The 18631-nt window shown below is 44.3% G+C and overlaps 1 protein-coding gene across 12 annotated transcripts in view; it reads left to right on the top strand.

Annotated features, from left to right (window-relative positions):
- The window catches only part of LOC115165800 (protein phosphatase 1 regulatory subunit 12B), a 52272-nt gene that overhangs the window by 685 nt on the left and 32956 nt on the right, over positions 1–18631 (top strand). For all 12 annotated transcript variants that reach the window (XR_003870240.1, XM_029719180.1, XM_029719182.1 and 9 more), the window contains exons 2-5: positions 2252–2342; positions 2538–2756; positions 2948–3062; positions 3390–3514. Coding sequence is in view for 11 of the 12 variants with exons in the window: in XM_029719180.1 (XP_029575040.1) it covers positions 2252–2342; positions 2538–2756; positions 2948–3062; positions 3390–3514 (550 nt within the window). In the remaining variant the exon portion in view is untranslated. The remainder of the gene's footprint in view (positions 1–2251; positions 2343–2537; positions 2757–2947; positions 3063–3389; positions 3515–18631) is intronic.

The following is an 18631-nucleotide window of genomic DNA, read 5'->3' as shown; positions in this document are numbered from 1 at the left end:
TAGAATCACAGTTTACATAACAATTATTTAGCAGACATTCTTATCCAGAGCGACTCACAGGAGCAATTAGGGTTAAGTGCCTTGCACATCCACAGATTTTTATCGGGGATTCAAACCAGTGACTTTTCGGTTACTGGCCCAGTGTGCTTAACTGGTAGGCTACCTGGCTACATCACAGTTGATAGTAATGTAGCCATCCACAGCCCTGTAGTCAGTGTTAAATAATGCAGTAGACTGACGTCCTGACCGTCGGTCGACTTAAGCTTTCTCTCACAATGGAGGGTGTGGATGGTGCCTCTCCGGCACAGCAGTGGTTGATTGATCAACACTCAGTACAGAAAGAGGGAGTGCAGCCGGCAGCCAGGACTAGTGGGAACAACGAGCCATTAGATTGAATGCTGCTTACTCGACTCTTCCCCTCTCTATGGAGCCCAATGGCTGCTAACATGGCTGTCTCTTAGAGGTCATTGATTGGCTACTGTCCACGCTAGAGGCATTAAACATGATCATGAAAGGAATACCACATAACGTCCTAAGAGCATTGTACTATTGATTGAGGGGGGTTATTTACTGTGAACTTATTGTGTGCTTTCTACAATCCATAATTGTTTTGTGATTACATCAGGCACTGTATGCACAACTGAACAAATTCTGCATGCATTTACTTGTGAGAAATAGTATGTAGTAAAAACAGCTTCACCCAAGTCATTGCATGTAACACATAGTTATTATATGTCATCTCCTGTGAATATTTGTTTTGGTGCAGTACCTTTCAAAACGATCACTTGATTGCACTGCCACCCTCTTATCTTGAAAAGTTTTGTTGATAATTTGAGCATAATGTCACCTCACCCTGATATGTCGTCACCTCGTGCTGTGCTCCAGTACAAGGTGACAAGTATGTGACCAGAGCATGGCCAGAGTTCATTGAAGCTATTTATAAGGCATGACAGCTACAATGCATTCGGAAAGTATTCAGACCCTTGACTTTTTCCACATTGTGTTACGTTACAGCCTTATTCTAAAATTGATTTAAAAAAAAAATAGAATCAATCTACACACAATACCCCATAATAACAAAACAAAAACTGTTTTTTAGAAATGTTTGCTAATTTATTAAAAATAAAAAATTACCTGAAATATCACATTTACATAAGTATTCAGACCCTTTACTCAGTACTTTGTTGAAGCACCTTTGGCAGTGATTACAGCATTGAGTCTTCTTGGGTATGACACTACAAGCTTCTCTGCAGATCCTCTCAAGCCGTGTCAGGTTGGATGGGGAGTGTCGCTGCACAGCTATTTTCAGGTCTCTCCAGAGATGTTCGATCGGGTTCAAGTTCGTGCTTTGGCTGGGCCACTCAAGTATATTCAGAGACCTGTCCTGAAGCCACTCCTAAGTTGTCTTGGCTGTGTGCTTAGGGTCGTTGTCCCGTTGGAAAGTGAAACTTCGTCCCCAATCTGAATTCCTGAGGGCTCTGGAGCAGGTTTTCATCAAGGATCTCTATGTTCTTTGCTCCGTTCATCTTTCCCTCACTCCTGACTAGTCTCCACTGATTGGTGGAGTGCTGCAGAGATGGTTGTCCTTCTGGAAGGTTCTCCCATCTCCACAGAGGAACTCTTGAGCTCTGTCAGAGTGACCATCAGGTTCTTGGTCACCTCCCTGACCAAGGCCCTTCTCCCCCGATTGCTCAGTTTGGCCGGGCGGCTAGCTGTAGGAAGAGTCTTGGTGGTTCCAAACTTCTTCCATTTAAGAATGATGGCCACTGTGTTCTTGGGGACCTTCAATGCTGCATTTTTTGGTACCCTTCCCCAAATCTGCGCTTCAACAAAATCCTGTCTCTGAGCTCTACAGACAATTCCTTCAACCTCATGGCTTGGTTTTTGCTCTGACATGCACGGTCAACTGTGGGACCTTATATAGACAGGTGTGTGCCTTTCCAAATCATGTCCAATCAACTGAATTTACCACAAGTTACCAAATCAAGTTGTAGAAAAACGGTCTGAATACTTATGTAAATAAGTTATTTCCGTTTTTTTTAAATAAATGTGCAAAAAAATCTACAAACCTGTTTTCACTTTGTCGTTATGCGTTGTTGTGTGAATATTGATGAGGAAAATAAATAATTTTATCAATTTTAGAATAAGTCTGTAATGTAACAAAATGTGGAAAAAGTCAAGAGGTTTGAATACTTCCTGAATGCACTGTATGTCCTGCAAAGTGCTGCTGCCCTGTTTCCAACCTGTGCAGGTCCTATCTAACCCCAGTGAGAGATGAGGAGGCAGAGTCTCAGAGGAAGGCCAGATCCCGCCAAGCCAGGCAAACCCGCAGATCCACACAGGTACTAAACAAAACGCACTCCACGGGCCAGGACTGAAAATGCATGTTAAATGGAAATTCTTCATTACGAATCCAAGACTAGGCCCCAAGATAGGGAAACTGGCCCCAAGATATTATTTGGTATCAATGTGATTTTGTTGGACTATTTATCTGTAGTATCTTGTTGATCTTAGGATGTACTGTCTGTCTTCCTCAGGGTGTGACCCTGGCTGAACTGAAGGAAGCTCAGAGGACCAACAGCCTGTCTCCCCTGGACAGAGACAGACAGACAGAGGATGGACATAGCAGACTGACTGACAGGTCCTGTCTGCGGGGGAAATGGGCTGCAGAAGACAGAGGAGAGACCAGGACCAAACTGGCTCAGTCTATGGAGACAGAGGATCACAGTCCCATATGGAGCAGGGAGATAGATGAGGTGGGGATAATACTTTAATAATTTTGCGTTAGCCTTTCCCCTCAGGATCGTACTGTTGTCATTGGTTAATGTTACAATAGATAATCTATGATAATGTAATTTTGTGAGAGATCGTCTTGTACTATAGTAGCTGTGTAGTTTGAGGTTCAGATGAGCCAAGCATTGAAGTGCAGTTTTTTTCTCATTTCAAGCTCGGAAATCATAGATCAAGGCTGGGGACCATGGAGGCAGAGTATTCCTCTGCCAGTGGGCCCTATACCTTGTCTTACACCTCCACCAGCCTGGCCAACCGCACATCCTCCAGAGGTCAGAAACCCAACCATTGTACACAGTCACACAGTTATGACTGAATACAGATGTGTTTACATTTTTCTGCTCAACCATGTTAAGGAAGTTGCTTTGTTACATTAATGTTACTCTTCCCGAATATCCTTGTCATGTGACATACTGTACCATAAGAATAACAGGTTATACCTGACACCCAGTTTATGTAAGACTTTATGCAGTCAGTGGATCAGTTGTTGTTTTTAGTTTTTTAGTTTTTTACAGCAAGATCTCTATAGGATAAATAACTTGTCATGGTAAGGTGCAGTAACTGTTTAGTGATTGTTTCTTATCATGTGAATACTGTAGTTGTTGAATGGAAAGATGAAAACCAGAACCCAATTGAGGATCCCTCCAAACATGTCCTCTCCACAAGAGAGAAACAAGTTCGATTCTGTGACCAAGAGTCAGATGAAGCCTACCAGAATTTTGAGGTATGTGGTGTATGGGAGCCTACTAAAAGCAGCACATTTACTAACAATGTCAAAGATAGGATCTTATAGATTTGACATTTTTCAGATTTAAAGGTGAATAAAAACGAAATCCAAATAGTGAGCAAACTACTTCAAGAAATGTCTGTGACATTTTCAGCTACCAGTAGGTGGTGCAAAAAAACACTATGATTTCAGTACAGTACCATTTTCCTCCCAGATGATGGGGCATTTGTTGATGAACATTAGATGCGTTTGCAATGGGCAATTTTATTATTATATGATATTACACACCTCACTGATTCTATTGTCATAGCGGGGGATTCCTATGATTCTTGAAATAAAGATATAGATGTACTATTGTAAAGTGGTTGTTCCACTGGATATCATAAGGTGAATGCACCAATTTGTAAGTCGCTCTGGATAAGAGCGTCTGCTAAATGACGTAAATGTAAAAATGTAAATGTAAATGAAATATCATATTGTATTGCAATTAAGTGTGTGTGTGTGTGTATGTGTGCGTGTGTGTGTGTGTGTGTGTGATTGTGTGTGTGTGATTAGTTGTGTGTGTTCAAAGCTGCATTTCTTTGATTCACATAATAACAATAGCCTTGCACACAGAGACCATGAAATAGGATCTGTGATGCAATGATTACAGATGTACTGCAATGTTAGTGTAGTTTGCTTTGGGAGTGTTTGTGATAGGGCTTTTTTGCTATCACAGTGGGAGAGAGTCCAGGGCAGGCTGGAGTACCCACATACCCCCTCTCCTTCTCTTCCCTTCTCTCTCCCTCTCCTACCACATCATACATGCTCGAGGTATCTCGACATTCCATACCATATTGGGCAAAACAGGGAGCTCCTCTTCTGCTTCTCAGCGTTGAATTCTACAGCCATAATTATACTGTAGTCAATTCAACTCTCTCTCTCTCTGTTTCTCTCTGTCTCTCTCTGTCTATGATGGTGTGTTCCTTCCACCTGTAGGTTAGGTATCTGCACAGACTGTCTCCATGCAGCCCAAGGTGTACCTTCCTCCCAGGGCAGAATGACCCTATGAGGCTGGAAATCCATTTCAAAACAATATGTTTCAGCAAAAAGCTCACAGTTACTAATTCTGTTAATTTCCCTTAAAGATGGAATCCTCAGTAGGGGGGAAACAGCGCCATTGGCCGCCCCACCACCATTGTTATTGTTTTTATTGCCGAACTGAGGAGCATGGTAAACAAATTGCAGTACATATAGTGCTCTTCTATCGTGCGTGCAATGATGTCAGAGGAGAAATAACAGTGTTGGTTCTTTGCAGTAACTTCTTTGTTGTTGTAATATTGAAAACAATCGTGGCAGTTTCACCATTAGGAATTCCAACTTGAATGGGCATACAGTGAAATGGAGATGCCCAGAAATAGATACTGAGAGGGGAAGGATAATCAAATCAAATCAAAGTTTATTTGTCACACACTCCGAATACAACAGGTTTAGACCTTACAGTGAAATTCTTACTTACAGGCCCTAACCAACAGTGCAATTTTTATGTAAAAAATAGGTATTAGGTGAACAATAGATAAGTAAAGAAATAAAAAAAAGACAGTGAAAAATAACAGTAGCGAGGCTAAATACAGGCACCGGTTAGTCAGGCTAATTGAGGTAGTATGTACATGAATGTATAGTTAAAGTTACTATGCATATATGATAAACATAGAGTAGCAGCAGCGTAAAAGAGGGGTTGGGGGGGGCACAATTCAAATAGTCTGGGTAGTCATTTGATTACCTGTTCAGGAGTCTTATGGCTTGGGGGGTAAAAGCTGTTGAGAAGCCTTTTGGTCCTAGACTTGGCGCTCCGGTACCGCTTGCCATGCGGTAGTAGAGAGAACAGTCTATGACTGGGGTGGCAGGGGTCTTTGACAATTTTTAGGGCCTTCCTCTGACACCGCCTGGTGTAGAGGTCCTGGATGGCAGGCAGCTAAGCCCCGGTGATGTACTGGTCTGTACGCAATACCCTCTGTAGTGCCTTGCGGTTGGGGGCCAAGCTGTTGCCGTACCAGGCAGTGATGCAACCAGTCAGGATCCTCTCGATGTTGCAGCTATAGATCCTTTTGAGGATCTGAGGACCCATGCCAAATCTTTTTAGTTTCCTGAGGGGGAATAGGCTTTGTCATGCCCTCTTCACGACTGCCTTGGTGTGTTTGGACCTAGTTTGTAGGTGATGTGGACACCAAGGAACTTGAAGCTCTCAACCTGCTCCACTACGGCTCTGTCGATGAGAATGGGGGTGTGCTCGGTCCTCCTTTTCCTGTAGTCCACAATCATCTCCTTAGTCTTGGTTACGTTGAGGGTTGTTGTCCTGGCACCACACTGCCAGGTCTCTGACCTCCTCCCTGTAGCCTGTCTCGTCGTCGGTGATCAGGCCTACCACTGTTGTGTCATCTGCAAACTTAATGATGGTGTTGGAGTCGTGCCTGGACACGCAGTCGTGGGTGAACAGGGAGTATAGGAGGGGACTGAGCACGCACTCCTGAGGGGCTCCAGTGTTGAGGATCAGCATGGCAGATGTGTTGCTACCTACCCTCACCACCTTGGGGCGGCCCGTCAGGAAGTCCAGGATCCAGTTGCATAGGGAGGTGTTTAGTCCCAGGATCCATAGCTTAGTGATGAGCTTTGAGGGTACTATGGTGTTGAATGCTGAGCTGTAGTCAATTAATAGCATTCTCACATAGGTGTTTCTTTTGTCCAGGTGGGAAAGGGCAGAGTGCAATAGAGATTGCATCATATGTGGATCTGTTTGGGCGGTATGCAAATTGGTGTGGGTCTAGAATAATGGTGTTGATGTGAGCCATTTTTAGGGCGTTCGTGGCTACGGACGTGAGTGCTACGGGTCTGTAGTCATTTAGGCAGGTTGCCTTAGTGTTCTGGGGCACACGGACTATGGTGGTCTTCTTGAAACATGTTGGTATTACAGACTAAGCATTTAAGTGATTTAGCTCATCTGGTAGGCTCGTGTCACTGGGCAGCTCGCGGCTGCACTTCCCTTTGCTTTCTGTAATAGTTTACAAGCCCTGCCACATAAGATGAACGTCAGAGCCGGTGTAGTAGGATTAAATCTTAGCCCCGTTAAATCTTAGCCCCGAGTCACGCACCTTGAAAGCGGCAGCTCTACCCTTTAGCACAGTGCGAATGTTGCCTGCAATCCATGGTTTCTGGTTGGGGTATGTATGTACAGTCACTATGGGGACGACGTCCTCAATGCACTTATTGATAAAGCCAGTGACTGATGTGGTGTAGTCCTCAATGCAATCGGAAGAATCCCGGAACATGTTCCAGTCTGTGATAGCAAAACAGTCCTGTAGTTTAGCATCTGCTTCATCTGACCACTTTTTTATACACCGGGTCACTGGTGCTTCCTGCTTTAATTTTTGCTTGGAAGCAGGAATCAGGAGGACAGAATTGTGGTCAGATTTACCAAATGGAGGGCGAGGGAGAGATTTGTACGCATCTCTGTGTGTGGAGTACAGGTGATCTAGAATTATTTTCCCTCTGGTTGCGAGTTTAACATGTTGATAGAGATTAGTTAAAACTGATTTAAGTTTCCTTGCATTAAAGTCTCCTGCTAGCTGAATATCCATGTCATCATTCAGCCACGATTCCGTGAAACATAAGATGTTACAGTTTTTGATATTCGTGATCGTACCTCATCTAATTTATTGTCCAATGATTGTACGTTGGCGAGTAATATTGACGGTAACGGCAGTTTTCTCTCGCCTTCTGCGGATCCTTACGAGGCACCCCGCTCTGTGTCCTCTGTACCTGCGTCTCTTTCTCTTGCCAATTGCGGGGATGTTGGCCTTGTCAGGTGTTCACAGAATATCCTGTGCGTCCTGCTTTTTGAAGAAAAAATCTTTGTTCCATCCGAGGTGAGTGATCACTGTCCTGATACCCAGAAACTTTTTTCTGCCATAAGATATGGTTGCAGAAACATTATGTTCAAAATAAGTTACAAATAACGCAAAAAAAAAACATATCATAGCACAATTGGTTGGCGCCTGTAAAACTGCTGCCATTTTATTAATGGGAGTGGGCTAAGGCAATTTGGTGGATGCCAGGGCGTGGAGGGGAGTCACAGAGAAGAATGTAGATTAACATGAGGATGGCATACTGTATACTATAGTGTGAAAGTGGTAGTGATAGCTTTTTGAGCTCACCGTCTCTATCACTGTCCTGCTGTCCTAAGGTGGAATCCCAGACATGGACGGTCAGTAACATGAGCGTTCCTCAGCGTTAACCAAGGACCTAAATCTGACTGTGATAATGCCCCCCCCCCCCCCCCCCCCATCCAGTGAGCATGGTTTCATCTGGAAAGGATGGAAAGGTGCCCGCAGGCCCCATTACCAACGATGACCTCTGCCTGCCTCTATAATGATCTGAGCAGACTCTCTCCTCTCTCTCTCTCTGCTTTTTAAGAACAGAGCCCAGAGACAGGTGCAGTAGATCTCAGCTGAAGACCTCACGGCTTTCACTGCTCTGAAAGGGGATTATTAACGGGGAGGCTGAGAGAAAGAACGAGGGAGAGAAAGAGAGAGAAAAATAGAGCGAGAGACTTTGCTGCCAGGCATAATTACTACTTTCTCCTGCTCCTGATGTTTAGATTAAGTTATCAGAGAGAGCCTTCTGTTCCCTCTATCGTCACAGACCTGATTATTCACTTATTCAGAATTCATGACAGCTCTGAGAGCTAAACACAGGACTGTTTGATAGACCCACTCTCAATGTAAGGAGAGATAGTTCTGGATAGCCCATCACGGCATGCAGCTTAGCTGTGTGTGCTACAGAGATTCAGCAGTTCTGCTGCTGCAGTTAGCAGGTTGGCTTAGGAGGGTTCAGGGTAGTATTAGAACCCCAGAGTATCTGTGACCTCTCTCAGAACTCATCATCTCTCAGCTGTGACTAGGCCAAGGCACAGCTCAACCCCCATAAAGATGCTAAAGATCACTAGACCAGTGAAGGCAGGAAAACAGATGGAGAGAGAGTATGTATGACAGTAACCAGGACTTTACTCCAAAGTAAGTGTTGAAGGACCAGAGTTATTCTGAGTTGGAAGGGGAGAGAGAGGAGAGGAGGGGACCCTAGCCAAGTGATGTATGAGAATGTTCCATATTGAAAGTCATAAAGGAGAGAGCCAGTCTACTCAACCTAAGCCCCAGATCCAGTGTGTGGAACTCCAGCTGAAATCAACTCTTTATATAGGTCTCAGCAGGCCTATCTCCACAGCCAGGGCCAGTGCAGTTCACTGCCACAGGGAAGCCACTGGACTTCCTGATGAGCTAGTAGGAACTCAGACTGTCCAGCAGACTCGCACAGATGGTCTGTGAAGCTGGTTGAATATGTATTGGAACAATCCATATGGACAGATTGGAATCTCATATATCAGGATTTATATTACGTGAAACTTCTGTGGTGCTTATCTTAAACTATGGGCCATAAAGCACACGTAATGTATCATTGATATGACATGACAAGTCAAAACTCCAGGAAAAATAAGTATTCTGCCTGCACACCAATGTTTTAAATCACAGAGAGATCTAATGTGCAAAATCAATGTACATTAAAAAAAAAATCTCAGTTTGAAAATTTATTTTTCTCTTATTGTGTCTCATTTCTTTGCTGCAGTTGAATGGTTGTATTTGCCATGTGCAACGGTCACTGGGTCCACTCGTTAAAAAGGAGGGAAACAGGAGAGACAGACCTCTGTCCTCAGTATGACTCAAAGCAAGGTGATGGGAGCGTGCCAGGCCAGGGCTCAACACAAGACCGCCAGGCCAGCATTCATTCTCTCTCATGCACTCTCTCTCTCTCTCTCTCTCGCTCTCTCTCTTTCTCTCTCTCTCTCTCTCTCTCTCTCTCTCTCTCTCTCTCATTCTGTCTCATTCTCTCTCTTTCTCTGTGTCTCTCTCTGTCTCTTTCAGTTGATGAGCGAAGAGGATAAAAGAGTTCAGGAAGAGCCACAGCACTGCAAACCTCTTTAAAAAGAAGGTAGCAGTGAGCCTCTGACCTGTGTGTGCAGAATCTGAGAGGAAGGGAAAGAGGGATAGGAGGATGGGGGATTGTTTATGATAGAAAGAGAAACTTAGCAGCAAATTAATACTTCAGTGCTCTAGAACCCAATGCAGTTGCCACAGATTGAGTCATTGTTGACAGGCCTCTGTGTGTGAGGTAACCGATAATGCAGGAAGAAATCAAAACCACTATGGAGTGGAGTGTTGCCTTAAAATTAGCATGTGAGCTTAGCTCACTTTACAGTGCAGCATGGCAAGTACTATGAAACAGATTGTGAAAAGGAGAGAGGGCTCGGACACAGTGGCTCTACATCCAAATGTCAAAACTCATACTAACATTACTTCTTCCCAGAGCATCATGGGAGGACAGGGTTACTTGACGGGTCACTGTTGATCTTGACTCCCCCCGAGTGTTAAAGCTGAACCTCTGGAACCTCAGTATCAGCCCCCTACTTCTGTCTGTCTACTTCCCCCTCTCCTTATCCTCATCCACATCAATGGACAGCTTTAGCCCAGAGCTTGTACACAGCAGAGCCTCTAGCAGCCTGCCAGAGAGTTCTGCCAGAGCTAGAGTGAGCAGGGAAAGGCGAGAGAGAGAGGGGAGGAGGGTGAGAGAGAGAGTTGGGATAGGAGAGAGGAGAGTTGGGGAAGAGAGAAAGAGGGGGAGGTAAAAGGAGAGAGAGTGGATATTTAGAGAAACATGGGATAAGAGATCATCTGGAACAAACTTTTCACTGTGGTTGGGTTTATCTTTGGATGTGAGGACTTAGTGTGTTGTGTCGACTTTGATGTACGAAAGGGTCTCGGAGTGCTGAAGCTGTGGTTTAACAATCCTCAACTAAGTTGATTTGTCTACTTCAGAAAAACAGAGGTGCATGTCTTTGTAGGAGTTGTACTAGCCAAGAGGAGAAATAGCTATTTTGGTTGTTTTCATTCTTGTCCAATGATCACTTTGCTGTCTTTACTTTGTGGAGGAAGAAGGGAAGGTAGGTCATATCAGCAGCAATATTTGTAAAGTTAGCAGCGGTCTCTCTCGCCAGCCCTCTGGACTGTGGAGCGGGCTCCTCTCACACACCTGTTGGTCAGGATCCCCAGTCAGGGTGAGCGCAGCAGCAACAACAGCCATAGGTGTCTGCACAGTCGTAGCCTAAGAGGAGATCTGTGGATCTGTGCAGCTGTTCTGTTCTGGATTGGAAGCCTCTGTCTGTGGATGTTACTGTAGAGGTGAGACCAGACCTGCCTCTGTGTCCTGGGTAGAGTGTGGAGATGTCATCTATGTACCCCCGCACCAAGGAGCTGTCCAGGACTAGGAAGTCTCTGTCCGACTCACCACCCTCTTCACCCTCTCCTACCGCCAAGAACTTCAGAGTAAGACCACAACTTTTTTCTCTCTGTCGGAACCTCAGAGTAGTCATGGTTTTTCCGCTGTAAACTTATTTAAACTGTAGAAACAAGCGCTTTCTGTTCCTATGAATTCCTAAGATTTTGCATCTGTCTCAGAGTATCACTGATAATCCCTAATTAACTGTGTGTGGGTGTGTGACTCTAAAGTGACTTGTAGCTATCAAAGGCTCTTAAATGCTGATTAAGTTGTGGCCGGTTTACTCCCAGCTCCTATTGGAATTGTCACATCTGTAGTGTGCTAATCCAATATCCATTTTCATTAAACCTATTCTAAACACCTTACAGTACATGGGTGTTAGTTAAGCAATAAGGCACGAGGGGGTGTGGTATATGGCCAATATACCACGGCTAAGGGCTGTTCTTAGGCACGATGTAAAGCAAGGCAAAGGCAAGGCAAAGGGTGGTTACTTTGAAGAAGCTAAAATATAAAATATATTTTGATTTGTTTAACACTTTTTGGTTACTACATGATTCCATATGTGTTATTTCATAGTTTTGATGTCTTCACTATTATTCTACAATGTAGACAATAGTAAAAAAAAAACGAAAAAAAAAAACTTGAATGAGTAGGTGTGTCCAAACTTTTGACTGGTACTGTATGTATTTAGATGTGTGCTCTGGAGGCTCCTTAACACATGATTGGACGGGTCACTGTTCCAACCACTTGAGTGTTTCACAACCCTTGAAAGAGAGAGAGGGAAGGAGGGAGTATGGTGTGAAGTGCTGTGCACATGGCCGCTTATTCTGGAAAATACTTTTGGATTGAGACATTCCATCTGCCATTTCCTGTTGTTGTTTTTCAAAATGTCTTATTCTCATGTTTTATTTATTGATATGATTGACATTTACTTTTGTGTTATTTATTATTGCATTATTTCATGGTGTTGTCTTTCCTTTAGTAGCAATATATGCTCGTTTAAATAATAAAAAAACAAGAAGAAATGGGTTTTCAGGTGGAAGTAATGGGATTCCATATTAGAGAGGCACAGAATCAGGTGCTAAACGATCATGACCCCCCCACTACCGCAGTACTGACAGTATCATATCATGACCACCCACTACCTCAGTACTGACAGTACCGTATCATGACCACCAACTACCGCAGTACTGACAGTATCATATCATGACCACCCACTACCTCAGTACTGACAGTATCGTATCATGACCACCCACTACCGCAGTACTGACAGTACCGTATCATGACCACCCACTACCTCAGTACTGACAGTATCGTATCATGACCACCCACTACCGCAGTACTGACAGTATCATAACATGACCACCCACTACCTCAGTACTGACAGTACCGTATCATGACCACCCACTACCTCAGTACTGACAGTATCATATCATGACCACCCACTACCGCAGTACTGACAGTACCGTATCATGACCACCCACTACCTCAGTACTGACAGTATCATATCATGACCACCCACTACCTCAGTACTGACAGTACCGTATCATGACCACCCACTACCTCAGTACTGACAGTATCATATCATGACCACCCACTACCTCAGTACTGACAGTATCATATCATGACCACCCACTACCTCAGTACTGACAGTACCGTATCATGACCACCCACTACCTCAGTACTGACAGTATCATATCATGACCACCCACTACCTCAGTACTGACAGTATCATATCATATCATGACCACCCACTACCTCAGTACTGACAGTACCGTATCATGACCACCCACTACCTCAGTACTGACAGTACCGTATCATGACCACCCACTACCTCAGTACTGACAGTACCGTATCATGACCACCCACTACCTCAGTACTGACAGTACCGTATCATGACCCCCCACTACCTCAGTACTGACAGTACCGTATCATGACCACCCACTACCTCAGTACTGACAGTACCGTATCATGACCACCCACTACCTCAGTACTGACAGTATCATATCATGACCACCCACTACCTCAGTACTGACAGTACCGTATCATGACCACCCACTACCTCAGTACTGACAGTATCATATCATGACCACCCTCTACCTCATTACTGACAGTATCATATCATGACCACCCACTACCTCAGTACTGACAGTACCGTATCATGACCACCCACTACCTCAGTACTGACAGTATCATATCATGACCACCCACTACCTCAGTACTGACAGTATCATATCATATCATGACCACCCACTACCTCAGTACTGACAGTACCGTATCATGACCACCCACTACCTCAGTACTGACAGTACCGTATCATGACCACCCACTACCTCAGTACTGACAGTACCGTATCATGACCACCCACTACCTCAGTACTGACAGTACCGTATCATGACCCCCCACTACCTCAGTACTGACAGTACCGTATCATGACCACCCACTACCTCAGTACTGACAGTACCGTATCATGACCACCCACTACCTCAGTACTGACAGTACCGTATCATGACCACCCACTACCTCAGTACTGACAGTACCGTATCATGACCACCCACTACCTCAGTACTGACAGTACCGTATCATGACCACCCACTACCTCAGTACTGACAGTACCGTATCATGACCACCCACTACCGCAGTACTGACAGTACCGTATCATGACCACCCACTACCGTAGTACTGACAGTACCGTATCATGACCACCCACTACCGCAGTACTGACAGTACCGTATCATGACCACCCACTACCTCAGTACTGACAGTACCGTATCATGACCACCCACTACCTCAGTACTGACAGTACCGTATCATGACCACCTACTACCTCAGTACTGACAGTACCGTATCATGACCACCCACTACCTCAGTACTGACAGTACCGTATCATGACCACCCACTACCTCAGTACTGACAGTACCGTATCATGACCACCCACTACCTCAGTACTGACAGTACCGTATCATGACCACCCACTACCTCAGTACTGACAGTACCGTATCATGACCACCCACTACCTCAGTACTGACAGTATCATATCATGACCACCCACTACCTCAGTACTGACAGTACCGTATCATGACCACCCACTACCTCAGTACTGACAGTATCATATCATGACCACCCACTACCTCAGTACTGACAGTATCATATCATGACCACCCACTACCTCAGTACTGACAGTACCGTATCATGACCACCCACTACCTCAGTACTGACAGTATCATATCATGACCACCCACTACCTCAGTACTGACAGTATCATATCATATCATGACCACCCACTACCTCAGTACTGACAGTACCGTATCATGACCACCCACTACCTCAGTACTGACAGTACCGTATCATGACCACCCACTACCTCAGTACTGACAGTACCGTATCATGACCACCCACTACCTCAGTACTGACAGTACCGTATCATGACCCCCCACTACCTCAGTACTGACAGTACCGTATCATGACCACCCACTACCTCAGTACTGACAGTACCGTATCATGACCACCCACTACCTCAGTACTGACAGTATCATATCATGACCACCCACTACCTCAGTACTGACAGTACCGTATCATGACCACCCACTACCTCAGTACTGACAGTATCATATCATGACCACCCTCTACCTCATTACTGACAGTATCATATCATGACCACCCACTACCTCAGTACTGACAGTACCGTATCATGACCACCCACTACCTCAGTACTGACAGTATCATATCATGACCACCCACTACCTCAGTACTGACAGTATCATATCATATCATGACCACCCACTACCTCAGTACTGACAGTACCGTATCATGACCACCCACTACCTCAGTACTGACAGTACCGTATCATGACCACCCACTACCTCAGTACTGACAGTACCGTATCATGACCACCCACTACCTCAGTACTGACAGTACCGTATCATGACCCCCCACTACCTCAGTACTGACAGTACCGTATCATGACCACCCACTACCTCAGTACTGACAGTACCGTATCATGACCACCCACTACCTCAGTACTGACAGTACCGTATCATGACCACCCACTACCTCAGTACTGACAGTACCGTATCATGACCACCCACTACCTCAGTACTGACAGTACCGTATCATGACCACCCACTACCTCAGTACTGACAGTACCGTATCATGACCACCCACTACCGCAGTACTGACAGTACCGTATCATGACCACCCACTACCGTAGTACTGACAGTACCGTATCATGACCACCCACTACCGCAGTACTGACAGTACCGTATCATGACCACCCACTACCTCAGTACTGACAGTACCGTATCATGACCACCCACTACCTCAGTACTGACAGTACCGTATCATGACCACCTACTACCTCAGTACTGACAGTACCGTATCATGACCACCCACTACCTCAGTACTGACAGTACCGTATCATGACCACCCACTACCTCAGTACTGACAGTACCGTATCATGACCACCCACTACCTCAGTACTGACAGTACCGTATCATGACCACCCACTACCTCAGTACTGACAGTACCGTATCATGACCACCCACTACCTCAGTACTGACAGTACCATATCATGACCACCCACTACCTCAGTACTGACAGTACCATATCATGACCACCCACTACCTCAGTACTGACAGTACCATATCATGACCCCCCCACTACCACAGTACCATATTTGGTATTTTATTAGGATCCCCATTAGTTGTTGCAAAAGCAGCAGCTACTCTTCCTGGGGTCCACGCAAAACATGAAACATAATACAGAATGACATAATATAGAACATCAATAGACAAGAACAGCTCAAGGACAGAACTCATACATTTGTTTTAAAGGCACACATAGCCTACATATCAATGCATACACACAAACTATCTAGGCCAAATAGGGGAGAGGCGTTGTGCTGCGAGGTGTTGCTTTATGCTGTTTATTTGAGCAATATGAGATGGAAGAAGTTCCATGCAATAAGGGCGCTATATAATACTGTAAATTGTTCTGGATTTGGAGACTGTGAAAAGACCCCTGGTGGCATAACTGGTGGGATAAGTGTGTCTGTCAGAGTTTGTGTAAGTTGACTATGCAAACCGTTTGGGTTTTTCAACACAATTTTTCTTATAAAAAGAAGTGATGCAGTCAGTCTCTCCTCAACTCTTAGCCAAGAGAAACTGGCATGCATAGTATGTACAGTTGAAGTCGGAGGTTTACGTACACCTTAGCCAAATACATTTAAACTTCATTTTTCACAATTCCTGACATTTAATCCTAGTAAAACAATTCCCTGTCTTGGGTCAGTTAGGATCACCACTTTATTTTAAGAATGTGAAATGTCAGAATAATAGTAGAAAGAATAATTTATTTCAGCTTTTATTTCTTTCATCACATTCCCAGTGGGTCAGAAGTTTACATACACTCAATTAGTATTTGGTAGCATTGCCTTTAAATTGTTTAATTTGGGTCCAACGTTTCGGGTAGCCTTCCACAAGCTTCCCACAATAAGATGGGTGAATTTTGGCCCATTCCTCCTGACAGAGCTGGTGTAACTGAGTCAGGTTTGTAGACCTCCTTGCTCGCACACGCTTTTTCAGTTCTGCCCACAAATGTTCTATAGGATTGAGGTCAGGGCTTTGTGATGGCCACTCCAATACCTTGACTTTGTTGTCCTTAAGCCATTTTGCCACAACTTTGTAAGTATGCTTGGGGTCATTGTCCATTTGGAAGACACATTTGCGACCAAGCTTTAACTTGTTATGGATAGGGGGCAGTATTTTCACGGCCGGATAAAAAACGTACCCGATTTAATCTGATTATTACTCCTGCCCAGAAACTAGAATATGCATATAATTTTTAGCTTTGGATAGACAACACTCCGAAGTTTCTAAAACTGTTTGAATGGTGTCTGTGAGTATAACAGAACTCATTTGGCAGGCCAAAACCTGAGAAGATTCCAAACAGGAAGCGCCCTCTCTGACCATTTCTTGGCCTTCTTGATCATCTCTATCCAAAACAGGGGATCTCTGCTGTAACGTGACATTTTCTAACGCTCCCATAGGCTCTCAGAAGGCGCCAGAACGTTGACTGATGACTTTGCAGGCCATGGCTGAAAAACAGTAGCGCATTTGGATAGTGGTCGATCTGAGAACAATGAGACTGGTGGCGCGTGCACGAGACGACTCCATGTTTAAATTTTCTGTCTTTGAACGAAAACAACGACTCCCGGTCAGAATATTATCGTTTTTTTACGATAAAAATCGCATAAAAATGGAGTTTAAACAGCGTTTGACATGCTTCGAAGTACGGTAATGGAATATTTAGAATTTTTTTGTCACGAAATGCGCCGGGCGCGTCACCCTTCTTTACCCTTTGGATAGTGTCTTGAACGCACAACAAAACGCCGCTATTTGGATATAACTATGGATTATTTGGAACCAAACCAACATTTGTTATTGAAGTAGAATTCCTGGGAGTGCATTCTGACGAAGAACAGCAAAGGTAATCCAATTTTTCTTATAGTAAATCTGAGTTTGGTGAGTACCAAACTTGGTGGGTGTCAAAATAGCTAGCCCGTGATGGCGAGCTATCTACTCAGAATATTGCAAAATGTGCTTTCACCGAAAAGCTATTTTAAAATCGGACACCGCGATTGCATAAAGGAGTTCTGTATCTATAATTCTTAAAATAATTGTTATGTTTTTTGTGAACGTTTATCGTGAGTAATTTAGTAAATTCACCGGAAGTTTCGGTGGGTATGCTAGTTCTGAACGTCACATGCTAATGTAAAAAGCTGTTTTTTGATATAAATATGAACTTGATTGAACAAAACATGCATGTATTGTATAACATAATGTCCTAGGAGTGTCATCTGATGAAGATCATCAAAGGTTAGTGCTGCATTTAGCTGTGGTTTTGTTTTTTGTGACATTATATGCTAGCTTGAAAAATGGGTGTCTGATTATTTCTGGCTGGGTACTCTGCTGACATAATCTAATGTTTTGCTTTCGCTGTAAAGCCTTTTTGAAATCGGACAGTGTGGTTAGATAAAGGAGAGTCTTGTCTTTAAAATGGTGTAAAATAGTCATATGTTTGAAAAATGGACGTTTTCGGATTTTCGAGGACTTTGTATTTCGCACCACGCCCATCATTGGATATTGGAGCAGGTGTTAGATGTAACGTCTAGATGTAAGAGGTTAACTTCCTGACAGATGTCTTGAGATGTTGCTTCAATATGTCCACATACTTTTCCTTCCTCATGATGCCATCTATTTTGTGAAGTGCACCAGTCCCTCCTGCAGCAAAGCACCCCCACAACATGATGCTGCCACCCCCATGCTTCATGGTTGGGATGGTGTTCTTCGGCTTGCAAGCATCCCCCTTTTTCCTCCAAACATAACGATGGTCATTATGGCCAAACAGTTCTATTTTTGTTTCATCAGACCAGAGGACATTTCTCCAAAAAGTACAATCTTTGTGCCCATGTGCAGTTGCAAACCATAATCTGGCTTTTTTATGACGGTTTTGGAGCAGTGGCTTCTTCCTTGTTGAGCGGCCTTTCAGGTTATGTCGAAAAATGACTTGTTTTACTGTGGATATAGATACTTTTGTACCTGTTTCCTCCAGCATCTTCACAAGATGCTTTGCTGGTGTTCTGGGATTGTCTTGCACTTCTTTTTGCACCAAAGTATGTTCATCTCTAGGAGACAGAACGCGTCTCCTTCCTGAGAGGTATGACGGCTGCGTGGCCCCATTGATTTTCCCTTG

The sequence above is a fragment of the Salmo trutta genome, chromosome 28, assembly GCF_901001165.1.
Source record: "Salmo trutta chromosome 28, fSalTru1.1, whole genome shotgun sequence".
In the NCBI taxonomy this organism is placed as follows: Eukaryota; Metazoa; Chordata; class Actinopteri; order Salmoniformes; family Salmonidae; genus Salmo; species Salmo trutta.
The sequence above is the reverse complement of the archived record's forward strand: the minus strand, read 5'-3'. Positions and strand labels throughout refer to the sequence as shown.